This window comes from Cyprinus carpio, chromosome B19 (genome assembly GCF_018340385.1).
Source record: "Cyprinus carpio isolate SPL01 chromosome B19, ASM1834038v1, whole genome shotgun sequence".
In the NCBI taxonomy this organism is placed as follows: domain Eukaryota; kingdom Metazoa; phylum Chordata; class Actinopteri; order Cypriniformes; family Cyprinidae; genus Cyprinus; species Cyprinus carpio.
This window is the reverse complement of record NC_056615.1, coordinates 5,402,378-5,430,033: the sequence shown is the minus strand read 5'-3', so window position 1 is coordinate 5,430,033 and position 27,656 is coordinate 5,402,378. Positions and strand designations below refer to the sequence as shown.

Here is a 27,656-nt window from a genome sequence, read left to right as displayed (position 1 = left end):
CCGGGAGGCTTTTGACTGTCCCATAGACTTTATAAGTAAATAACAGTGTCAAGGTCCAATGTCCAGTGCAATGCTCTGAAGCCTGTAACCGTAACTCACAGCAGATGATCAGAGCAGTGACTCAACATTAGCATGAAGTGACTGACTTGTGTTTTAGTATTTTTCACTGTAGCTTAATAAGCAGGTTAAGCTTTTTAAGCAGATTAATGGCTTAAAAAGTTTAAAAAAATCAATAAATAATGTTTTGAATCTAAGTATGCAATACCTAACACCCGCATACAAGACACAAACTCAGGTTGTAAATATTGATTTATTGTTCTCACTTAAAAAGTTCTGGCATTTGTTTCTTATTTAACTTCATTGTATGTACATGTTTAATAAATCTGTGTTTTGTAATCGCTCTCATGATATTGTTCTATATTAAAATCAACTGTTTGTTGCTATAGAATCTCTATTGTACATTGAACGGACAAAACAAAGGCAATCAGGGTGCACTTCTCGCGCTCTTCGTCTGCATTCACGCAGTCATAGTCTCAGTCCAGACGCGAGTGACCTTTTCCACAGGGACCATGTAAAAGGTCAAAGGTCACCGCTCGTGTTTGGACATGGAGTCTCCTCTCTCCACCACCGGCACTCTGTTCCCTCCGCACAGGTGCTCCTTCTGCATGACGTCCACGAAGAACTCGGCCACGACGGGACAGTGTTCAGACGCCACCCCGCCCCACGACCAGTTATCAGGGATCCAGGGGTTGGTCAGGCCCTCGCGCACTACCCAGCAGTGACCTGCAGGGGGCAGAGCAAACACATGCAGATTCTGCATAAACAACAGTGCGGCCAAACGCTTGGAATTATTCCGGTTTGTGAATGTTTCTGAAAGAAGTCTCTTATTCTGACAACGGCTGCATTTGTTTGATCAAAAATACAGTAAACTGTGAAATATTATTACAATTTAAACTTACTGTTTTCTATGCGAATATGTTAAAATGTAATTTATTCCTGTGAATTTTTCAGCATCATTACTGCAGTCTTCAGTGTCACATGATCCTATTCTAATATGCTGATTTGCTGCTTGGGAATACAGCTCTTTATCTGTATTAATATCTTTATTGATGCCAAGCAATTAGATTTTTGAAGTTATTACAGGTTTTATTTGAGCTATTTAAGTTACATATAAACCACTGTTGAAACATTTGTGGCCAGCAAGATTTATTATATTATATATATATATATATATATAATATATATATATATATATATATATATATATATATATTTTTTTTTATTTCAAATTTTTTTTTTATTGATATATAAATTTCTACTTGTATTCAGTAAGGATGCAATTAAATCAATCAAAAATGGCAGTAAACCTGAACTTTCTATTTATTAAAGAATCACAATTTCCACAAAAATATGAAGCAGCACAACTGTTTTCAACATTGATAATAAGTAAATGTTTCTTGAGCATCAAATCAGCATATTAGAATGATTTCTGAAGGATCATGTGACACTGAAGACTGGAGTAATGATGCTGAAAATTCAGCTTTGTATCACAGGAATAAATTACATTTTAAAACATATTCACATAGAAACCAGTTATTATAAATTGTAATAACATTTCACATTTTTACAGTTTTGATTGTATTTTTGATCAAATAAATGAAGCCTTGGCGAGCACATGAGGCTTCTTTCAAAAACATCAGCACCGTCTCAATGATTCCAGTTGTTTCTACAGCACTAATGTATCAATCCTTCACCCCGCACCTGTGTAGATCTTCTTGAGGGAGCGACTGGTCCAGATGTTGTCCAGACAGCGGGATCCCTGCGGGGTGCGGGTGCTGATGTTGGTAAAGACGGACGGCGCGAGGAGGGAGGACAGTTTTTCTCTTCTCAGACACTCCATCTCAGGGCTGTCGAGACCCATGCCAAAGTGTCCCAGCACCAGCAGCTCTCTCTCACCTACATCAGCAACACCAACACAGAAATATTCATTTTCAGTCTTATTTCATTGCTGTCCCTGCACTAGAACACACAGTATCAGTCAATATACAGCACAAACACCATAAAGAGCACATCTCCAGCAGCTGACAGAACAGATAAGAGGGAGTCCTGCAATGATGTTGGAACAGACCTTTGAGAGTTTCCTGGAGACCAGCGCTCAGTCGCTGAGCCTTCAGCTCATCACACATGCTTTTTCTCTTCTGTTCGGCAGACGATGGCGCTGCTGTCAGGTGCAGATTGACCAGCGTGAGCTCAGACGAGCCAATCTGGTTATAGAGAGAAATGAGCAAAACTTATATATATAAAAAAGTACATTTATGATGAAATGTTTGTGATTGGTAAGACCTTTTTTTTAATGTTTTTGAAAGAAGTCTCTTCTGCTCACCAAGGCTGCATTTATTTGATCAAAAATACTTTAAAATAGTACTGTGAAACGATTAATCACATAAAAAAATAAGTTTTTTTTTAACATAATGTGTGTGTGTACTGTGTATATTTATTATGTATATATAAATACACACACATGCATGTATATATTTTTAAAATCTCTACATGTATATGCATTTACATACTTATATTTTATATGTGAATATATATATATATAAAATAAACAAAATTTTTCTTATATACAAGCATGTGTTTGTATTTATATATGCATAATAAATATACATAGTATACAAACATATATCATGTAAATAAAAACTATTGTTTGGCAGTACTACTTTAAAAACAGTAAAATTGTGAAATATTTTTACATTTTAAAATGACTGTTTTCTATTTCAGTATATAATAAAATGTAATTTATTCCTGTGATGCAAAGCTGTATTTTCAGCATCATTACTCCAGTCTTCAGAGTCACATGATCCTTCAGAAATCATTCTGATATACTGATTTGCTGCTCAAGAAACATGTTGAAAACAGCTGGGTTGCTTAGTATTTATGTAAAAACATTTTTTCAGGATCGTTAATTGCAGGTTTACTTACATAAAAATGTCCCAGGTAGGGCTGAGGTTGAGAATGCGTCCCGTTACCGTTAGTTGCCGCATTTTCTAAAACGGTGGCATCCTTTAATTCGATCCCAGAAGAGCTGTCCCACAGGAAACCTGAGTATTCAGCAGCCTACAGGATCACAGCACAACCTCAGTAATGACCAGAATCTGACAAATAACATTCATGACCCAACTACACAACACAAAAACACATAACTGCATCATATACAAGGAGCCTGTGCAACGCTTACACATTATTCCAAGTCTTCTGAAATCATATGAGAGCTTTTTGCGAGGAAAAGACTGAAATATAAAGTCTTAAAGGGGAAGTAGGTGATTTGTGTTTTGAGAAACACAGTTGAAAGTGGATCAGACCAAGCACCGGTAAGGGGCGTGTCCACTAATGATGGGGGAGGTGCATGTTTGCTTGTTTGTGAATTTGGGGGTGGAGCTATCAAGACAGGGGTGTGATCCATTTGGGTAGGGGTGTGTTTGTTTGGTCTTTTTAATTATCAGCAGTGTTCCTCAGAAATGCTTACCGCACCTTTAATGCCTGTTCACACCAAGAACGATATCTATAAAAACTATAACAATAACTATATTAGCATCCACACCAATGCATGCTAATGTTCTGTTTATTATAACCTGCCACTTTAAATGCTGAAGCTTTTTAAAAGGAGGATGGATTTCAAATTTACATTATATTTAAATTATTTTAAATTTACAATGATTTTTCACACTATTTCTTTATTGTTATAGTTTAGGTCTTTATTTCTCTGAGAACACAAGTATGGAAAAATACAGTCAAGAAATTCTGCTAAATATCTCCTTCTGTGTTCAAAGGAATATTAATAATCACACGGGTTTGAGGTAAATGATGGCAGAATTTTCTGATTTAATTCATTCAAATACAGTGCTGTTATTGTTCTATGAAAACTAAAACTATTCAGTGTTTTAATAAGTTTAAATAAAGCTGAAATAGTATAAATATTAGATGCAAAAGTTAAACTTTTTTTTTTTTTAGTTAGTTGCCAAGGCAACATTTCTAATTTTTTTAAACTAAAATTAATAAAACAGCTAAACAGAAATATAAACAAAAACTAATTAAAATGGCAAATTCACATCATAAAATTGCTAAAACTAAAATTAAAATGTAAACAATAAAAAATACTAAAATAACTCAAAACCAATAAAAAACACTATAATAAAATAAAATAACTACAATCCAAAGATAAAACATATTAATAACACTCCAATACTAAACAAAACGTCAAATAATATTAAATTTAAACTCCTAAAAACTAAACAAAGAACTCAAAAATTAACTTAAAAACAAAAATAACAGAAGGTATGGTGGTAAAGTACAATCCTAATATACCTCACGCATGTAAACTAAAAACTATTGTTTGTACTGGTGAAATACATTTATTATGAATATACATTTAAATACACACACATGCCACTTGTATATATTTTTTAAAAATCTCGACATGTATATGCATTTACCATAACTTTATGGTATCTATGTGAAAATATCTATATATTACTATCTACAAATAAACATAAACATTTTTCTTAAATATAATACAAGCCATAGTTTTGTTTTTGTGTTGTTCCTGGTTTGTTTGTATTTTTATATATTAGTTCTGATAATGAAAATTATACATAGTTTACAAAACATAATATCATGCAAAATAAAAACTATTGTTTGGAGGGACGTGAGTACTACTTTAAAAAACAGTAAAATAGTTGAAACTATTTAATTTTTACATTTTAAAAATGACTTGTTTTCTATTTCAGTATATTAAACTAAAATGTTAATTTATTCCTGGCTGATGCAAAGCTGTATTTTGCAGCCCCCTCATTACTCCAGTCGGTCAGAGGGCACATGATGCTTCCAGAAATCATTCCTAATTACTGATTATGCTGCTCAAGAAATAGAATACATGTTGGTTGAAAAACAGCTGGGTTTTGACTTAGCTATGTTATGTAAAAACATTTTTTCAGGATCGTTAATGAACAGAAAGTTCAAGTTTACTGTCATTTTTGACCAATTTAATGCATCCTTTATAAATAGAAGTACTAATTTCCTTAAGAAATACAAAATAAAAAACACAAATGTTTTAACAGTAGTGTATGTATAACTTAAATTGCTCAAATAAAATCATCTGAGGGTTATCGTACCATGAAACAAATCGCTTGGCATCAAAAACCAGGAGCTGTATTGCAGGTTTACTTACATAAAAATGTCCCAGGTAGGGCTGAGGTTGAGAATGCGTCCGTTGTACCGTTAGTTTGCCGCATTTTCTTCTTAAAAACGGTTGTGGCATCCTTTAATTCGATCACAGAAGAGCTGTCCCACAGGCAAAACCTGAGTGGTGGATTCAGCAAGCCCTACAGGATCACAGCACAACCTCAGTAATGACCAGAATCTGACAAATAACATTCATAACCCAACAACCGTCCTACTACACAACAGAAAAACACATAACAGCATCATATACAAGGAGCCTGTGCAACGCTTACACATTATTCCAAGTCTTCTGAAATTCATATGAGAGCTTTTTGCGAGGCAGGAAAAAGACTGAAATATAAAGTCTTAAAGGGGGTTTATTGGGAGAGTAAGGAAGTAGGGTGATTTGTGTTTTGAGAAAAACACAAATGTTGAAAGTGGATCAGACCAAAGCACCGGTAAGGGGCGGGTCCACTAATGCATGGGGGAGGTGCATGTTGCCTTGTTTGTGAATTTGGGGGTGGAGCTATCAAGACAAGGGGGGTGCAGTTGTCATTTGGGTAGGGGTGTGTTGTGGTTGGTCTTTTTTTAATTATCAGCAGTGCTTCCTCAGAAATGCTTACCGCACCTTTAATGCCTGTTCCACACAAGAAATTCTCCCCACGATATCTATATAAAAACTATAACAATAACTATATTAGCATCCACACCAATGCATGCTAATGTTCTGTTTATTATAACCTGCCACTTTAAATGCTGAAGCTTTTTAAATTTCAAATTTGGATGGAGTTTCAAATTTTACCCATTATTATTTAAATTATTTTGGTAAATTTACAATGATTTTTTCACACTATTTCTTTATTGTTATCTAGTTTAGGTCTTTATTTCTATGAGAACACAAGGATATGGAAAAATACAGTCAAGAAATTCTGCTAAATATCTCCTTCTGTGTTCAAAGGAATATTAATAATCACAGGGGTTTGAGGTAAATTCAGATTTTATTTATTCAAATACAGTGCTGTTCTTGTTCTATGAAAATTAAAACTATTCAGTGTTTTAATAAGTTTAAATAAAGCTGAAATAGTATAAATATTAGATGCAAAAGTTTTAAACTTTTTTTTTTTTTTTTTTTTTCTCTTTTTTAGTTAGTTGCCAAGGCAACATTTCTAATTTTTTTTAAACTAAAATTAATAAAACAGCTAAACAGAAATATAAACAAAAACTAATTAAAATTACAAATTCACATCATAAAATTGCTAAAACTAAAATTAAAATGAGACCAGAAAAATAAAAGCTATTTCAAAATATTAATTATAAGTACTATTAAATTTATGAATACTTATCCTCACCAAAGCTGCAATTATTTATTGAAAAATACATTTAATTACATTTATGATTACATTTTCAGGTAAAGTAAGATTTTTAAGTCTCTTATCCTCACCAAAGCTGCAATTATTTATTGAAAAATACAGCAAAAACTGTAATATTGTGAAATAATATTAAATTTGAATGTTTAAAATTAAATTGAGAACTGGAAAATGAAACGAAGTGAGGAAATCTGGCAAAAACCTGAGCAAGACTCAGAGGCCGCAGATTTGCATATATACATAACGAACCAACACCATCCAAAACAATTCTTAACAATACATGACATAAAATACAACACAATCAAATAACATTCCTAACAATTGCATACATACAGAGACAATGAACTCGTTTTCCCAAGCAGCACAACAAAGACTTTCAGAGGACTCAGATTTGGCATAGATTAGCATAGATAGAGACTGTGAAGGAATGATGTGGATTGTTCATGTGATGTTGCGCGTGTGTTAGCTAAAAGGCCCTACGGACATCCATGTCATTGTCAGTTTGGTTTTTACATGCAGGGAAGACCGTCTTTGTGTCTGATGTCCCATTTATATGCACAGAGAAAGCCCAGATAAGAGCTCAGGGGAAAAGTACACACCGCTCGCGTGCATCACAACACATCTCTATTGAAAGTGTCATCAGGCTCCCACTTAAAACACAACAGCGATTGTGGAAATGAGAACCAGGATTCAGCCTACACAAAACACAAAAAACATGAAAAACAACAAACACACACACACTCTCAAAATCCAAAAACACATCGCGGTAATCTATTATCACTAGAGGAAAATATCCGGTCTAACACATTCCAGAGCACCTTGATTCATATTAATATTTACAGTAACGCTCGGTGATGAAGAGCAGACCAGATCCTGCCAAATCTCTTTCATTTATCCTACAAGTTTCTGTGGAGTTTACATCTGTGTGAGTAAACAGCGCTATCCAGAGAACATCTTGTGTTTATCCAGACACGTCTAGACAAGATCTTTAACTTTTGTTTAAGTGTTATGACTTCATTCATGTTCTTCATCCTTAAAAGGCAAGTGTTGCATAAAATCTGTTTTTATTAGCCTTCTGTAAGCTGTAGCCGCAGATATTTGCTAGTTAAACATTTAAAAGGGTCGTTACATAAGAAATCAGATTTGCCTTGATCTTTTGGCATATAAGAGGTCTTTGTACCATTAAAACATCCTGCAGGTTTCAAAGCTTAAAAAAACGTCAAAACGTACTAAAAACATAAAAAAAAATATTTAATCAATCAACCAAAAAAAAACAGCTTGTTATCATATGAGCAACAAGACATCACACATCAACAAAGCACAAACGTTTGCATAAATACCGCCTCCAGAACAATACTTCTCACAATAGGCCCCGTCTGTGGAGTATTGGGTTTCACGGCGCCCGGTTCGCTTTAACGGTCTTAACTAACCACGGGACATGAAAAACAACCCGAGTTGGTCTGAGGATTGATCGGAGGATTTGTTTGCTTTTTGACGCGTTTGGTTTAAAGGATTGTTTGGTCTGAGGATTGATCGGAGGATTTTGTTTTGTAAACAAGGCACAGTATCATGGAGAGTTCACAAAGAAACATTTGTTGAAAGATGAAGTTTTCATGATGCTTTGTCTGGAAATGATCATGTTGTCAAAACACTCAAATCATGTCATAGCGAGGGTGAACTGATACGGTTTACTATGCAGTGACGTTAGCCAATCGTAACAGTGACTGATTACTGACAAGCGTTAAAGGACCCGTCCCTTAAAACAGATTTTCTTTAGAGAGATTGTCAGAATGAGGGTTGAAAATGATAATTTTCCCACATATAAAACCTTAATTAACTTTAAAAAAAAAAAAAAAAAAAAAAAAAAAAACTCAAGGAACTTTAAAATAATAATAAAAATAAAAAAAATGCCATGACCCCTTTAAGTTTGCATATATGCGTGTGTGTATATATGTGTTACAGGGAACTAAGCTTACGTTACTGGACTGTCCGGTGGGTTTCTCTGAGACGGCACATTTCCACAGGCCTCTGGCGCTCGTCCACTTGCGTACGCTGCAGAGAGTGGGCTGATTCAGCTCTGCACAAAACTGATGCAAACAAACACAAAGACAAACACAGCTGATTAGCAGTGAAAAATGACAGAGTTACACTTCCTTACAGGGATCTCCCCGTTTGCTGCTTTGACTTATTTTTCATGATTCAACATATCTGCAAAAAATATACAAATTTAAATCTTTGTTATTCACATATGCAGCCAGTTTTTCTTGGGTCAAAAGAGAAAAACCACAAAAAATATATATATAAAATATTATTACACAGAGAAATCTTAAACTGGATTTTCTTAAAAAATTTAAGACAGTAATTCAGTGCTTCCTATAGCCCTCAATAACACTCCTAATACAAGTGCATAATACATACATATTGGTTTCATTTAGCCTTTACATAGATTTTGTGCCTTGCATTAAATTAGCATAAAGATGCAATGCTTCTTAAAAGCCTAAGTCTAAATTATGTCTGCTCAGACCTACGTCAATCCCCAGTATTAAAGTGTGCAGTTGTAATTTCAGTGTAAATGCATTCATGCCACCTCTGAGCAGCGTTAAAGAGTCTGTTTAAAGCCTCCTAAATGGCACCTCAAAGGCGCTTCTGTGCCACCTTTACAATGTAAATTTGGCATTATAGAGTGCAACTGTCAAGTTACAGAATTAAAATTTCCAATCATTTTCACCACATGGGTATTGATTTTTGACAATAACTTTTAAACCTTTAAAGACAGACCTGCTGTGACACATAAAAAAATCATGACTTGGATTAAGCTGCTTGATTCATACGATACACAGATTTAATTAGTCTTACTCTTTTACTGACCTATATTGAGAATCGATTTAAAGAAACCATGTTTGAGCTTCCATTTAACATATTTGATGAGCTCTATGTATGTGCATTGTTTATATGTGAATAAAAGCCTAAATTAAATCGGTTTCGTTCATCACTTGAGGTTGACGAATTGATTACAAAATTATGACTTTTGCCTGAACTAACCTTTTCAGTAAGATTTAGATCTGCAATGAATGTCAAGCACCTCATTCAAATGATTTGGAAGCATTCCTGTGTGCTTTTCCTACCGGAGGACTCGAAGAATCATATATCTGGTGCTGGGTTTTACATTTTCAGAGAAGCCAAAGCCTTGGCAAGTCTGCAAACAGATCTGAGAATCTTCTAGCAAACCCAACCTGGCATTATTCTAGCAAAGAGTACGTGCCGAGTGTGTCCACAGGAGCTGGGAAATCTGATAACTACATCTGACATTCCCATTACCTCCGACCCCCCCAGTTCTGTTCTATAATTAACCAGGAGAGTTTCCTGCAGGGAGCCAGAGCTTCAGCAGAAACAACACTATCATCAGCCGATCTGTAAAGAGCGTCGGAGGAATGTAGGCTCAACAGACCTCTCCACTCAAGTCAAAACAAAACAAAAACTGAAACAAAACCCTCAAAAAAATCCCCAAATTCAGGTGCCAAACGCGTGTCTGCTCTGTATCTTGTGGGTTCTGCTGGAGATCTTGTTTTCCGGTAAATCTGTAAATAGCACAATGAGAGACAGGTGTAACTAAAGACAGGTGATGACGCCAGACAGAGCTTTGGCATTGTGTTTGTCAATGGATTCGCTCAATCTCATTTACACTGGGAGCTAACCAAGCGAGGCGATCGACCAGTGGATTCCCACACATGATGATGATGATGATGATGTGAACACTGGTGATCAGGAACCATTACGGTTTACACTGGCAGCTGTCACTCTTTAACTCTGCCCACTGCACAAATAACAGTTCTAGCTACAGAATGTGTTTTAATAGTCAAAATATTGGTGAAAAATTGTAATCCTGAAGAGAGATCCACAAGAGAAACAACGTTATTTTAGTATCATTTATATACTATTATAAATATTTACATATTTATAAATATAAATGTAGTATTTATAAATATTTTGAATTGGGTTTTTTTCTGTTTAATTTCAGTATTAGCTTTAATTTATTTTTAATTCAGTTTAAATGATTTTAGTACTTAGTACTTTAATACCAACTTAAAACAAGTCTATATTACAAGTACTTATTTTTTACATTTTTAGTTTAAGTTTTCCGTCTAACACTTCTATTTTTTTAACAAAAAGTAGTGAACATTAACAGTACTGCAGAGAAGCTGACGTTACAATAAATAAAATAAAATAAAATAAAATAAAAGATGTTACTGAAAATATTTATACATTTAAATTATTTGCAATAACCTTAACATATAAATATATTTATATAAAAATAAAATCGTTGTTATATTCTAGTTTGTCGTTATAAACATTTAAAGAAATGAGTAGGTCATGCAGTCCTGGAATATATATTTTTTTTTTAAGTAACTTTTTTTTTTTTCTATTTTTTCATATATTATGTATTCTACTGCAAATGCAGTTATTCATCTCTGAGTTGGTTAGTTTAGTTCATGACTTATTTATTCACAATAAGTTCTTTTTAAAGTCTCTTTCCTTTAATGTTTTTGTTTTTATTAAAAAGAAAAGAAAGAAATGTTAAAATAAAAATAAATAAACTTCCAAAACAACAATCGGAATGAATGAATGAATGAATGAATGAATGAATGCATGAATGAATTTTAACTATTTATAGTTAAATAATATAGTTATAATTTAACTATTTATATCACTAACTTTTAGCACTGCATGAAAAGTTTATCATCTGCATTTAGTTTTTTTTAAGTAAAGTGACATATGGATCAATTGACAAGTGCATGAGAGTGATTTAAATATTTGGCAATATTTGGGGGAAGTTTTCTGATAATGACTGATAGACTATGATCATAATATTTATATATTACTCAGAGAGACCATGCAATAACAGTCTAATAAATATAAAAGTATTTATGGCGTCTCTGAGTCATTCGTTCTTTGTGCCACCCACACATTGACCTCAACCAGGACACAAGAATCAATACTGTTTTCACACCCTTAGAAAGATAGATAATTAAACATCTAGAACAGATATGTAGCAAATTCAAAGAATGACTGACACTTTCCATGAAAGCATGCAATGCAATATTGTGCTCTAACTGAGAGAAAGAGACACAAATGGAAAGAGTGAGTTAGATGAGAAAAAGGAGCAGAAGTGTGAGTTATTTTAACAAGAGGTCTGATTTGCCCGCTAATAAACTTGATGATGATGATGATGACTCACGGCTCTGATGTCTAAGGGAGGTCACTTTGGTCATGAGGAGTTTGGTGGAAATATGCATTTATAGCAGAGCAACAGCTAAACCACAAGCTCCATGGAAACCGAAACAAGCTATAAACAAACAGTCCAACAATCACTCTGCCTTCTTCAGATCTACATCTATGCCTCGTCTATGAGATCGCAAAACACATTCACAGCAGGCCTGCACATTTAAAATCAGCATGCAATGAAAATTCACCCAATTTACTAAATGCATGTTATACTGCCAACAATTCAACCATAGATTTTATTCCTTTTTTTTAATTAAAATATCCTAATGTTTCTTACAACTGCCCTCTGCCTTCATCCAATCTACACCATCACGACTCTTCCAGGAAAACAGACCACAAATACTGATGAAATCTCTTGCTGAAGCACATACAAAATGCACTTTAAAAGAAGAAAGTAGTCACAGCAGAAGCAAGATGATGGTTTTACTGAGCTGTGGCCTAAAACTATCAAAAAAGGATGAGCACTTCACTATATCCCAAATTCGTGTTTCAAAAAGAAATACATTCTTGTTGAAACATTTATAATTTCCTATCTTTTAATAACATTAATCAGAAGTGTCAGCGTTCCGTGGATCTAGAATTCTATTATTTCCCAAATGATGTCTAAACAGAGTTAATGTCAGATTGTAGCAGGAGCCCAGAGAGGCATTCAGAAGCCCACACCATTTCATTCTCGGCCAGAAGTCAGAGAAGCGCGCCTTTCCATCTCTGTCCGTCCAGTCAGCAATTGCAAAAGCAGTCTAGAGGAAAGAGCATCACGCTGGGTTCACTGCAGCATAACAACAGCAGAGCTGTTAAAAATCACTCATTCACCCCCCATATGACCGTAATGGAGTCGAGAAGAAGAGAAAACAGCACAGAGAAGAAATCAAAATGAAGATAGCAAATGGTAAATTGCCTGACTCTAAAGCATTTTATAGCACACTATAAAATAAATAAATAAATAAATAAAAATCATTGAAATTTATAGTGAAAAAGTTCCCAGATGTTTATTTATACCAACATTTTTCCATCTTATTTTGCAAGTTATTTTCTGTGAATGTGCAAGACTTTCAATTCATTAGCCACTATAGGTTAATAACTAGAAGAATAAAGTGCAGTAAATGGTAAAACTATTTGTGAAAAGCAGTGTGTTTATAATAATAACTAATACATACACTGTAAAAAATGCAACTGCACATTTTCCAGTTAACAAAACCTTTTGAGTCTCAAACCCTTGTCAGACCCTTGTCATTACCCCATTTGGTGCAGGGACCTGATTATAGCACTTAAATGAGCATTTTCATGATATGTCACATTTAAAGTTTGAGTGATTAAATTACTGCACATTTACATGAAGACTGACCTTGGCTTAGTGCCGGTGATAACAGTTCCTCGTGTCGCCTCAGATTTAAACATAATTCTACTCCCATTAAAATGATTATTTTAGGTCACATTGTTATTGAAAATCGCTGTCGGTGCTTATGCCCCTTCACAGGGATAATTGCCCTGGACCTCAAGGGCCCAATGGTGATCAGGTTCAAAGCTTGCACTCTGCAGGGATTGAACCAGCAACCTTCCCATCACTAACCCTATACTTCAGCCACTATGCCATGCCAAAAATCAACAAGGTGTGTCCCAGAAAGACAAGCAGGAGAGCTCTCTACTCTGCAGTGAGAGATGTAACAGAAATAGAGTGCGAGTGAAAGAGAAGAGAAGTCCTCTCACTGACAAACTGCTGCTCTGCTAACCTACTTTACTAGTCTATTCCCAGCATCAGGGAGCGCGGAGAAGCCCTCAAACACAACACACACACAGTGCTTTGTGCACATGATCATGCTGGCACTGATGAGAAGGACACCGCACATAAAAATAACATCTTAAAATAGAAGAGAATCATGATTTTAGTAGGTTAGGTAGAAAATAGAGGAAAGAGAGGCTAAAATGCGTTTTAAAAAACGATAACGAGATATAGGCTTTTCACACTTGACATAAATACTAATTTTAGCACTGCTAATCTTTTCACTCTGTTCAAGCTTTAAGGATCGTAGACACTGAGTTGACATTTGAATTTGTATATTTGTGAGGTTAATAACATTGACTGGATGAGTATGTAGTGAGCATGATACCTGATATTAACTTTGGTGCACTGATCCAACAGTGCTGCTGGCACACATTTTCAGCAGTGTTGGTACAGGAAATATTTCTTGAAATATGTCTTCATTTATGAAACAGCAATAGCAAGCTAGCTTTGAAAGCATAAGATTCCACCCTCCCTGCAAAACACTCTCAAAAGCCACGCCTCCTCCAAAACACATGATCGCGCAGAGGCTAACCAGCGACACGATGAGAGACGCGTCAACGCTGTCAGATTACCTCATGTCTCATTCACCGGTGAGAAAAAATTACATTATATTACAATAATAACGCCTTCCATTCTCGCTCGCTCTGCGGTAGCGTATTGAAATGCGCTGATGGTGCGTGGAGGTATGCAAATACATACATTAAAAGGAAGGTAGGACAGCCTATACCCTCAGTTAACAACCTCATAGATCACAGCATGGTCTGCATAAGTTATTGCTAAAAACAATTCCCCAACGGAGAACATTTATTTGGATTTGTACCTCCACAAACATATAGTTGCACTAATTCTGACATTTGCTCTATGTAATAGTCAATTTAAAAGTCTTTAACAGCCGGCATAAAGTTTTCTGAAACATTTGGATGACCTCCAAAAGGCTATTCTTGGCCAGAATTAGTTTGAGATGATGGCACACCCATTTGTTCTTTGATCTGAAGTATATTGGGGCTTTTTAACCACTAAACCACACAAATTTAACAAGGAGGATCAGGTGGTTCTTAATAGAGAGTGCAAGTGTATAAGTGCAAGACGTGAAACACCAGGCTAGCGTGTAACAGTGTGCTGAAGGGAAGAGGTGTGTGTAGAAATGTAACCGTACCTTGTCTAGAGCCTCACGATCGGCCAAGTCTTGAATCGCTAGCAGCTTAATGCTGGAGAGAGAGAAAAACAAGGCATGTGAGACGAGTATTACAGTAACTGGATATTAAAGCAATCAAATTAACATGTGGGTTCCACCATACAAGCAGATCAATGTTCAACAAACAATCATCAACTGACTCAATCACCAGCCTGCCAACACTTTCCCCTCCTGCTGTGCGAATAATTATATATTATATCTTGTAAACATGATATGAAGCTCAAGGTGATGACAATGCTCTGGAAGCAATGTTGATGATTACATCCCTAATAACTGTTGAGCTGTTTGTTTTGGAAAGTAATTCTCCTGGTTAGTGCTCCAACAATATGATACAGCAAACAGCAGAAGGTTCTGTGAATATTACAGTGATAACTTCTCAAACTCATAAGCAGAGCTTGTCTCTGTGATTACACCCCTCAGTATTTCTGTGTGTGTGTGTGTGTGTGAAGTTAAGATGAGATATGCTGTCTTGAGAAACACCGAACAAACCCTGATCTGAATGTGATCTCATTGTCTCTGGGGGTTACACCCCTCAGTAGTGCTGTTGTAGATGGTGATCCTCCGGGAGCAATGCTAACAAAATGATCAGGAAGGTCAGCTCCGTTACCGGACACACCAGTCAAGAACTGCCTGTCCTCAGGACCCACCAAATGTCTCTGTCCTGGGATAATGAGAACAACATGCCCAGGATGTGTTTCATTCCATGTGGACTACACCAATCTTTCCAGGACATTCACCTCACTTTTGTTACATTTTTATATAAATAAGCCTTTTTATTTTATTTTTTTTACTTGTTATTTTAGTATTATTACAGTATTTACTAGTATATTTTGAATTAGCTTTAGTTTTTAGATTTTCAGGTTTCATTTTAATTTAGCTTAAGTTTTAGTACTTTTATGTGCTTTTCACATTTTTATAATTTTTATTTTTTAAATATTTCTTTACATTTTAAATAAAAAAAGTAATTAAATAAATGTAAATATATTAAATAATCAAATATTCTCTTCAGCTTTCATTTTTATGTGCTTTTGACATTTTTTGAAGTTTTTTTTTGCCTTTTTAAATATTTCTTTAAATCTTTCATTTAAAAAAAAATAATACAATATTTGAATATTTTAATATTCTCTCATTTCATTTATTTTATTTCAGATTTATTTTAATTAATAAAATTAATTTTGAATAGTATTAGTTTTGGTTTTAGTTAACAATAACAACACAAAATTAGCTTTTATTTTTATATTTTCAGCTTTCAATTTTAATTTAGCTTATGTTTTTGTAATATTATGTGCTTTTGACATTTTTTAAGTTCTTTTTTTTTTTTTTTGCCTTTTTAAATATTTCTTTAAATCTTTAATTTACAAAAAATAAATACTTAAATATTTGAATGTCATTTATTTTATTTCAGATTTATTTCAACTAACAAAAATAATTTTAATAGTATAAGCTTTGGTTCTAGTTGACAATAACACTGCTTCTGGAGGAATGAGGACAGAACAATATGTTAATACGTACAATTAAAATTTAATAATTTACAATGATGAAGCAGAAACTATATTTTCCGGACAGGACACTATGTTGAGTCTGTTAAATCTTCAAAGAAGAAAATGTCTTAAAGTATTAAGAACACAACATAATGAGAAGTTCGACACATTCTTCACAGATGTTTTTAGAAAGACCTGCTAAACTCCCATCCCAGCATTCCCTGGAACTGCTCTGTTCATCACTCATGAATATTCAAGAGCAGACGACACGACCGACTGGAACCCATGCTGAAGCAGTTCAGGTCCACTGACACTAATGATAAGTGTCCGAGCGTATAAGACCTACACATTCATTCTCTATTCAAAACATTGTTTACTGTATATCCCAATGGACGTTACTGCAGTGCAAAACTTCATTTTGACCTCTTGTGAGGTGAACTGGAGCCATCCTCTCTACAGGGGTGTTTATCTACACTGGAGCTTTACAACTTCAAACTGGAGACACAAAGTCGACATGAAATGAAAGAGCTCAGAGAGCAGCAATAAGCACAAATCAATTATACTGTACTGTCAGGAAGAACAGAACAGTCCTGCAGGCTTTCCCAGAGTTCACTGCCACAGCAAATACACAGTTAAACACATACAAGTACAAGAGTCACTTTTTCAAGGTTAAAATACCTTATTCCTACACTAGCTTATGCAGTCATCTATAAAGAAGGCGTATTTCTATAGACCAAAACCCAGACAATATTGCATTTTAGCACTTCTGCTTCCATCATACTGAAGTCAAAAGGTTTTTGAATGTGTTTGGTGGTTAAATGCCTGTTTATAATTGCACTCTTGCAAACTATTCAAACTCAAACATTCAGTGATAGTGTTCTTATTTAGGCATTAAAAAAAAACGTAAAAGTTGTGTTCATTTGCAAAGATTATCATGACAAAATTTACGTGGATCATAAACCTTTGTTGGTCGCAAAGTTTATTTTCTGCAATAATCCAAATGCTATTGGGTTTTTGTTGAGGGAATCAGGGTGATGTGATCTACAAAAATATACATCACGCAGTGCTTTATTTCCAGTCAATTTGTCTATTTTTGGCCCTGTAGCAAAAACAGTTTCAAGTGAAAGCATTCAGAGCAGAATCATGTTGAGCGTCTCTGAATGAGTCAGTGTTTTGAGCGAATCGGCTGAGTGAGTGAGTCTGGGGCGGGACTAGCTGATTTCAGACCAATGGGGGACAGGGACAAGGTTCATAAAAGCTGACTGAATTGATATTTTTGCAATTCTGATGCAGCTGGTGCAGAAATTACACTCTTCACTTTATCTCTGATGATAAAACTTTCCTGGTCTGGGGTCACAAGTCAAGCTGCAGTGAAAGAGAAACAGAAAAACACAAAGCAATATGCAGGAGAGAATCCATCCTTATTTTCCAGCCAGTGCTGGAACTGATTACACAGAACCTGTTTAGAGAACAAACAGATAGACAGACAACACCCTGTTCCCTCATAGGTGAGCACACTCTGCGTGTGTGTGTGTGTGTGTGTGTGTGTGTACTTAACCATATTTTGGGGACAAATTTGTACCTAAAAGTGAGCTAAACCTAGCAAAATCTCCAAAAACCTCCTTTTGGGGACGTCCTCATTTGTAAAACTGGTATAAAAATAAAGTAAACAAAGTTTTTTTTTTTTTTTTTAATTGTAAAAATGCAGAAAGTTTTCTGTAAGGGGTAGGTTTAGGTGTCGGCGATAGAATATACAGTTTGTACATTATAAAAACCATTACGCCGATGAAATGTCCCCATTTAGCTAAGTAAACGTGTGTGTGTGTGTGTGTGTGTTCAATCGATTATGTGGTGTGTGTGTGTGTGTGTGTGTGTGTGTGTGTGTTCAATCGATTATGTGGTGTGTGTATGTGTGTGTGTGTGTGTGTGTGTGTGTGTGTGTGTGTGTGTGTGTGTGTATGTGTGTGTGTGTGTGTGTGTGTGTGTGTGTGTGTGTGTGTGTGTGTGTGTGTGTGTGTGTGTGTGTGTTCAATCGATTATGTGGTGTGTATCTGTGTGTGTGTATAAAAACTCTCTGATCTCTTGAAACCTTGACTAGTTATCAAAACTGGGATCAATAAACATTGAAAACCAAGCAGCTGCTCACTCATAAAATAGTAATAACAATAAAATCTCACAAACATTCATAGAGATTAAGCACACAGTAAAATGATTATATAAGGTGTAGCAGACATAAATGCCTTTAACTTTCTGATCGATGAGTGAATACCTACAGTATGTATATTTTATGATTTTATTATTGATTTAGTAAAATGACTCTGGTATACCTTTTCAGCCAAACACTCATGTTATAAAACAAAAAGATTTTTTCCCTCTGAACTCAACTCAACTTAAAATGTTAATTTACAATACTTATATATTTACAATTTGTTATTATTAGTTAACACAAAAAAATAAAGGGGCATCAACAAATATTAATAAAGCAATGTTCCTTTCAGTCTTCCTTTAGTCTCACCGTGTGTCACCCGCTCCCTGACCTTTGAATTAAATGAATGCGTTTTGCTTCTGTACTTTCTATGTAAACACCTTCTTTGCATGTGAAATGAGAAACAATGCTTTCTGAACTTCCAGTTTACTCTTTATCGCTTCACTCGGATCGAAAGGCCAGCTGAAGCTGACGGAAATCAAACAGACATTGCATGCAGTCAGAAATCCAGGCTTTGGAAGAAGATGCTTCTGCTTTTTGGCTTAACAAATGCTCGTTTCAGATATGACAGAAGAATACAGAAGAATGCAAATTCTCCTGTTTTGCAGGTGTCCAATTATATCAACAGAGAAGGTCTCTGCCAACATTGGTTAAACAGCTTTTATAATCATATGAAGTGGGACTCGTTGATACATTTTATTTACTCAAAAGGCGTAGTTTACCATTAACTGTGTGTTTTGTGTGTCACCTTGTCTGCATGAAGTTATACACCTGCAAATCAGAGCGGTGGATTTCCACAGAAGCTGTCAAGACGGAAATCCAGTGTCAAGAGGCTCTCCAGTGAACTTTTCCAAGTAGGCTTGTACAGCTGTAGTGATGGTTCAATCAATAAGAGCATGACAGACAAAGTCCAACTCTGTCAAAATGTAACCAGTGAGTCTGCAGTTCCTCATGTGTTTGGCAGTTCATTACAGCGTTGAAGGAAAAGGATGGAAAAAATGTCCTATAGACACAAACAGGTCTACACATCCTGTCACATCGTGCCACTTCCAGCACTTGTTTTTCTAATAACGCCGCAATGCTGCGTTGTGTCAGCAGAAAAGCAAAGGTTTCCAGAGAACTGAAAACGATGACTTTGATCCAGACGTGTCTGTGACCCCGAGGTCAGTCTTGGGAATAAATCAACAGCAACTGCCTCTTTCTCACAGTCTCTCGTTCGCGTCAAACAACCCAAACATGTCAACAACTTAACTGTTGCTGCAAGGAAACCTTTCGAAATACCCTTTTGCAATAAAAATGAAAGATGTTGCAAAATGACTGACCCCTGACATCCTATGAAGGGCAGGCCAATATCACTCGCGTTCACTGAGGCATCGCTATTAGATATTTGGTTAAAGATACGGACAAACCCCTAATCCTGAGTAATAAAGCTCAGCGTGCCATTTGTGCTGCAAATATTGGGTCTCATGCAGAATCTGTGCATATGCAAGAATTTGTGTGTGATGTCTGTGTGTGAACATTTTCATCCAAAAATCTATGAAATACATACATACATACATACATACATACATACATATATATATAATTTATAGATGCTGCATGTCTTTTGAGAGCGTTGTATGTTTGCTGAATGAAGAAAGGCTATGAACAAAAGATTGTGTGGAGATTTTTCATGAGAAGTTCCCCTGATTGAAGCCTGATTTGGTCTGTCTTCTCAACTTTGATGAGTTTCTTGACATGATTTTCACTTGGTGGAAAATAAAATAGGTGAAAAGGACTGTTTTTGAAATATGAAGACTGGTTAATAGACTGGCTTTGCATATCTGTCTGGCTTTGTGTGAATACGCAGTGCAGTTTTTAATTAAAGTTTAAATTTAATTATTAAAATGTGGAAAACTTGGATTTTTGGGGAAAGAATAAACTGGTTCTTCTGTAAAGGCATGCACTATTCTCTTGCTCCAGAAAATGTCAAATGTAGTTTCAGTCTGATCTTCCGAGCAAAACAAGAAGATGATTAGAGATCTGAAAGTGTCTTTCTGCAGATGGGTCATCATAATGTAGCACAGCACCATGGAGACTCAACACATGTGCCACACTCGGAAAGTGAGCTGAAGTTGACAGATCTGCAGATGAGTCAGACTTTTTGGCTGTGCACGCGCGTATGCGTGCATGCGTGCGTGTGTGTGTGTGTGTGTGTGTGTGTGTGGTGAGGTTGCTGCCGGCCGTCTCTGCACACACTTCTCTTCTCTGGAGTGAACTACAGTAACCTCTGATCATGCCGTCTCCGTCAGCTGGTTTCCTCCACTCTGTGTGTTTAGCAGACGAGATCCGTCGCAGCACTTTAAGCAAACACCTCAAGCGCTGTGGGTTTTAATGTGTGCTTTTACACCGAAAACAGCGTTTAATTTACCACGAAAACCCAAACCTGAGATCAGATCAGTAGCTGAAGGATCTGATGTGTGGCGAGCATGATGACGGGAGACGGGTGGCTTTTAGTGACCTGCAGTGATGCCAGTATAAAGATGTTTGTCTGGGATGTTTACTCTTACCCTAAAGTATTAAACTTAGGTGCCATTTGGCTATACATGAATGCTATTACAAATCACGCAGCTTGTTTATGACAGTTTTTGCACCATCTGACAAAATAGTTGAAATATCACTTAATAACTGTTGTCTATTTAAATATATAATAAAGTGTAATTTATTTCTGTGATCAAAGCTGTATTTTCAGCATCATTACTTCAGTCTTCAGTGTCACATGATCCTTCAGAAATCATTCTAATATACTGATACGCTGCTCAAGAAACATGATTATTATCAGTATTTAAAACACTTGTGCTGCTTCATATTTTTGTGGAAACCATGTTTTTTTTTTTTTTTTTTTTTTCTAGAATTCTGCAAATTTTATTTTTATTTTTTTGTAACATTAGAAATGTTTTTACTGTCACTTTTGATCAATTTGAGGCACCTTTAATAAAAATAATTTAAAAAACTAGTGTTGGGTGATATGCTCCATATTCATATCGTCCTATCTTAGCCTGTGAGATTGCCGATAGACGATAGCATCGTGCTAATTTTTTAATTACTTAGTTTGATAGTCGTAGAGAGAACCGACTCCAGTGCAAGGCTAAAATCTACACATTATATCTTTCTAGTCAGGTAGCATATGGATATCATGTCATAAAATATTTTAATATGATTGAATTCCTATTTAACATGATAATTTGATAGAAGCATTGAAGGCTACTAAGAACATTTACATTACCAAGAAAATTATTCAAACATCTGCATATCTGAGAGAGCAAAGAACATTTACATTACCAAGAAAATCATCACTGACTTCAATCTAGCGCCAGTTTTTTACATCTGCACATCTGAGAGAATTGGTGAGAGAGCAGACAGCGGGTGCGTGCACTGAACAATATAACACCAGTGTTTCAGCGATGACTCATCGGAACGCCTCTGATTGGCCACTGTGTTCATAAACTCAACGAAATCGTGTGTGATTGGTTATAACACGCAACACTGTAAACCGCAGAAAATCTTGTATCACTACAGCCCTGTGTGCACTGGAGGCAGCTGGAGGGAACGATTTAAGAAATTAGCATCTGATGGGACGTTTGATTTAGGGTTTCAAGAAAGTCCAAGGTTTGTTTTGAGATGACTGAATTTGATACAGTTTTATTTACTCTACAAAAAAAAATGGAATAAGTTTGTAAAGTCAGTCTAGCACTGATAAAGTGACCTTGAGAGACGCTTGCTGCTGTTCTGTCTTGAGCTGACTTGAGATTTTAAATGCAGCAGTATGCGGCTGTGACAAAATTAATATTTCCAGCGCTGCAAAATTAGTTCTGTATCTGCATATGACCTTGTGCGGTGGATCAGGGCCGGATTCACTTCTGAAAAAACGAGTTAAGAAACGTCTCAAGATAAATCCCAAGAAGTTCCTAAGAATGTTCCTAAGTGCAATTTATGAAAATTCTAAAGAAGGTTTCAAATATGTTAGGAACAGATTAAAATTATTATGAAAATGACTGTCTTTATCTGAATAAATGACTCTCTGATAAACTCAACTAAAAACACTTCAAGGGAGCTTCCTAATAATCTTAAGAGAAGAGATAAGAAAACCCTTACGATTAATTTTTAGGAATAAAAAAAATCTTAAATATTCCATGAGTTAGAAAATCAGAAAAAGGCAGTTAAGAAGATTTTACTCTCTAAAACAGTGATTCCCAAACTTTTTTTGTCTTATAGCTCTACCTATTAGACACAAATACCTCATCACATTGTTATTTCAGTATTATTTATATTAATATTATACTATTGATTAATAGTTTCAATTAGCTTTTATTCTGATATTCTCCGTTTCTGTTTTCTGTCTTTCTTCCCTATTTTTGTAATACTTCTGCTTATTTTATTTCAGTAAGTTGCCAAGTCTACATATCTATTTTTCATTAACATTTTTTATCTAATATTTCAGATATTCAGAATTTTTTTTTTTTTGTTATTTTATTTTTAATATGATTTTATTTCAGCTTTGTTTTTAATTTTCTGAAACCAATTTTTAATCATTTTAGTGACTAGCACTGCTTCATCAACACAAAACCAGAAAAGCTTTAATGTGACTCACTCTGTACTGGATATCATTTATCTTTATCAAGTCACCCTTAAACAAGGAAGAAATATGCAGTCAAGCAGCACATGCATTAATACATTAATATACATTAACGAAGCAGAATCAAAATCTTTCCAAATGCCCTTTGAGAATGTTACATGAGCTTCTGGCTGGGTCACTGCTTTCTTTTTAGGGATGGCTGCATTACATGCATTGCTGTTACATAGAGTACAGCGTTCGGCGCTTATGTCATTCATAACACTATATTCTCCCTGCCAATGAGAAGAGCCTTCTTACTACTGTTTTAATCAACACACACACATACAGTACAGTACATGCTTATATAAGAGCCCTCCCGGAGTCATGACAAGAATGAGGGCACGTACATCAGCAACACCTGGACTGAATTACTGTGTGTGTGTGTGTGTGTGTGTCATAAAACAACCAACAGTACAAACATTTATCTTAGAATCCATCAATGCAATAAAACATGGGCAGGGACTCTGATAATGTGCACAGTCAGATGTGTCTTTATGATAAACATCCACTGAAGATCACAGCAGACTGCAGCACAAGTCAGCTGGACTCCTCCTATCACCACTAACCTGACACACGGTTCACTCTTCCCCGCGCATGTTCAGAGCACAAACATCTTAAAAGCTGCCTAACAGCTAAGAATGGGATTTGAAAATGATTTGAAAATAATGAAACCATCAGACTATGCAGACTGCAAAAAATCATGATATTAATACTAGAAACACTTCAAGTGTGACAATCAATGCAACAAATATATATATATATATATATATACAGTATATATACAGGTCCTTCTCAAAAAATTAGCATATTGTGATAAAAGTTCATTATTTTCCATAATGTAATGATAAAAATTAAACTTTCATATATTTTAGATTCATTGCACACCAACTGAAATATTTCAGGTCTTTTATTGTTTTAATACTGATGATTTTGGCATACAGCTCATGAAAACCCAAAATTCCTATCTCAAAAAATTAGCATATCATGAAAAGGTTCTCAAAACGAGCTATTAACCTAATCATCTGAATCAACTAATTAACTCTAAACACCTGCAAAAGATTCCTGAGGCTTTTAAAAACTCCCAGCCTGGTTCATTACTCAAAACCGCAATCATGGGTAAGACTGCCGACCTGACTGCTTTACAGAAGGCCATCATTGACACCCTCAAGCGAGAGGGTAAGACACAGAAAGAAATTTCTGAACGAATAGGCTGTTCCCAGAGTGCTGTATCAAGGCACCTCAGTGGGAAGTCTGTGGGAAGGAAAAAGTGTGGCAAAAAACGCTGCACAACGAGAAGAGGTGACCGGACCCTGAGGAAGATTGTGGAGAAGGACCGATTCCAGACCTTGGGGGGACCTGCAGAAGCAGTGGACTGAGTCTGGAGTAGAAAACATCCAGAGCCACCGTGCACAGGCGTGTGCTTTTGAACCAGAAACAGCGGCAGAAGCGCCTGACCTGGGCTACAGAGAAGCAGCACTGGACTTATGCTCAGTGGTCCAAAGTACTTTTTTCGGATGAAAGCAAATTTTGCATGTCATTCGGAAATCAAGGTGCCAGAGTCTGGAGGAAGACTGGGGAGAAGGAAATGCCAAAATGCCTGAAGTCCAGTGTCAAGTACCCACAGTCAGTGATGGTCTGGGGTGCCATGTCAGCTGCTGGTGTTGGTCCACTGTGTTTTATCAAGGGCAGGGTCAATGCAGCTAGCTATCAGGAGATTTTGGAGCACTTCATGCTTCCATCTGCTGAAAAGCTTTATGGAGATGAAGATTTTCTGCTCACAGTGCCAAAACCACTGGTAAATGGTTTACTGACCATGGTATTACTGTGCTCAATTGGCCTGCCAACTCTCCTGACCTGAACCCCATAGAGAATCTGTGGGATATTGTGAAGAGAAAGTTGAGAGACACAAGACCCAACACTCTGGATGAGCTTAAGGCCGCTCTATCGAAGCATCCTGGGCCTCCATAACACCTCAGCAGTGCCACAGGCTGATTGCCTCCATGCCACGCCGCATTGAAGCAGTCATTTCTGCAAAAGGATTCCCGACCAAGTATTGAGTGCAATAACTGAACATAATTATTTGAAGGTTGACTTTTTTTTGTATTAAAAACACTTTTCTTTTATTGGTCGGATGAAATATGCTAATTTTTTGAGATAGGAATTTTGGGTTTTCATGAGCTGTATGCCAAAATCATCAGTATTAAAACAATAAAAGACCTGAAATATTTCAGTTGGTGTGCAATGAATCTAAAATATATGAAAGTTTAATTTTTATCATTACATTATGGAAAATAATGAACTTTTATCACAATATGCTAATTTTTTGAGAAGGACCTGTATATATATATATATATATAAAGAAGAATACTGACAGAATTTGTCATACAACTTCTGCAGAATTTGACCAAAAAATTGAATCAAACAAGAATTGACAAAAAAATCAAATAAGATTATGTTGGATAAAAGAAAAAATGAAAAAGGGATTTTAGTTCCAAATAGGATTGTGTTTGATTCTTAGAGTTTGATATAATTATGATTATGGTCAAAATTCCATTAGAATGTATTTATGAATTTCGGACAAGGTCATTTATTCAGGGTTTTTTTTTTTTTTTTTTTTTTTTTTTTTGTAATTCAGTTTGCCTGTCTGTGTTTTTTTTGGTGGTGGTGGGGGGGTATTTTGGTATATTTGCTTGTTTGTAGTTTCTCTACATCTATCTATATTCTGAAAGTTTTCACAGAGGGGCGTATTCATTTATAATTCACCGGACATTTATAACATCTTAAACCTACAATCACAGTGATTTTTTTTTTAATTACAGGCTGCTTACATTATTTTATGTTTTACTGAATGATAACAACAGACATCTAAAATCCTCTTTAATATGTCAACAAAATGAAGAATAATTTTGAACCTGGCTTTATCCAGTGTTCAGATTTCTGTTTTGGAAATGTATGCAGATTAGTGCATATTTAATTCGACTTCATCTAAAGCTTCATTTGTATATTAAAACAACACAGCAGAAAACTTCTCATACAAAACCATGGTTCATCCTAACTTAACCTCCCCTTCTTTTCATATCTTCTCCCCATATTTTGTTTTATTTGTTATTACCTTTTTCTCCTTTTTAAAGTGTATTATTTTCTTTAATATATTTAGGTTTGTGTGTGTGTGTGTGCATATTTGTCTCTGTTACCACTAGTTTTAGTTCCTTTATGATAGTATTCTGAAAATGTGTACTTGGTGTTTTTTATTTTTATTTTTATGGTATTATCATCATGATACTTCAAAGAAATCTACCATGACATGTAAAAAACAAACAAAAAAAAACATGTTCTAAAAATGCATGATCATAGAGCATAAATCATGCTTTGTTAGTGATGTAATAGAGGTTACTCACTCGTTTTCTAGGAGGGTCATACAGACGACCTCTCTGACCCCGGGGTTGTTGGCTTTCTCGCTGGAGCAGCGCTGCAGGTTCCAGGTGGCCACGCGCACCGCGGGCTTCCCATCGCGCGTGCCCGCCGGAGGCTCGACGCAGGGCCGCACAGAGCAGACGAGCGGCGGTCCCCCGAGCGGAGCGTCCGGCTCCTCGCTGCCGCCACCGAAGAACGTGGGGCTCGGGTGCGTGAAGCCTCCGTTCGTGTTGGTGGACGGAGTCCTGGAGCGCTCCACGAACACCTGAAAGCGGATGCGGTCCAGCAGGGACGAGTTGATGCTGGGCACTTTGACCAGGTCCTCGATGCTTCGGAACGGACCGTGCGCGGAACGGAACTCCACGATGTTCCTGGCGAGTTTCTCGGTGATGCCGCGGACGCTCACGAGCTGCGGCGGCGTGGCGGTGTTTATGTTGACGCCGGTGCACGGCAGATGCTCGTGCTCTTTGCGCAGAGACGAGGGCGATTGATTGGACGAGCTGTTCTTGCTCGACACGGAGATCTCTAGTTTAATAGCCTCTAGTTTCGTGGCACCGACCCCGCTGACCAGCGCCAGGTCTTCGACTTTCTTGAACCCGCCGATGCATTCCCGGTACTCCACGATTTGCGAGCCACCCCGCGGTTCACGCCCGGTAGATAGAGTCATGAGCTCCTCCTCGGTGGCGGTGTTGATGTTCAGCCGCTCCTGGTTTACCAGTATGTGGCTGAAGTTGCATGCCGCGCTGAACTTGCGCTTGCCCTGGCAGAAATCCGTGGGGTCCTTGGGAATGGACCGGTGGCACCCGAGATTCCCACCCATGTGTCCCGGTGAATCCGTTTGCGAACCGAGAATGAAACCCGCGGCGCACTGTGCGTGGAAGATCCCGGTGGCACATAGACTAGTCTTGATATTTAACACCAATCTAATTCCTCTCTTTAAACGCGACTCGTTGTGATCTCTTATCCCCGTCAGTGTCAGTCTCGGAGCAGAAGGAACAGCGTCTTCCAGGCACACTGAACTGAACTGAACTGAACTGAAGTGAACTCCAGCGC

General features: G+C 36.4%; 1 protein-coding gene across 1 annotated transcript; it reads right to left on the bottom strand.

Annotated features, from left to right (window-relative positions):
- Window positions 1-291: 291 nt before the first annotated feature.
- Window positions 292-27,656, bottom strand: LOC109049474 (endonuclease/exonuclease/phosphatase family domain-containing protein 1-like). Its single transcript, XM_042744891.1, has 7 exons — window positions 26,588-27,656; window positions 14,810-14,861; window positions 8,564-8,674; window positions 2,983-3,117; window positions 2,129-2,264; window positions 1,762-1,956; window positions 292-783 (listed from the first exon to the last, which is right to left on the bottom strand). The coding sequence occupies exons 1-7, from the start codon at window positions 27,421-27,423 to the stop codon at window positions 587-589; spliced, it is 1,662 nt and encodes a 553-aa protein (XP_042600825.1). The 5' UTR covers window positions 27,424-27,656; the 3' UTR covers window positions 292-586.

Coding starts and splice junctions, on each gene's coding strand:
- LOC109049474 (XM_042744891.1), bottom strand. CDS start 27,423: ATGGGTGGGAATCTCGGGTGCCACCGGTCCATTCCCAAGGACCCCACG. Junction 3,118..8,563: donor CCACCGGACAGTCCAGTAAC/GTAAGCTTAGTT, acceptor GTGATCCTGTAG/GCTGCTGAATACTCAGGTTT. Junction 1,957..2,128: donor TCTCCAGGAAACTCTCAAAG/GTCTGTTCCAAC, acceptor TTGCTGATGTAG/GTGAGAGAGAGCTGCTGGTG.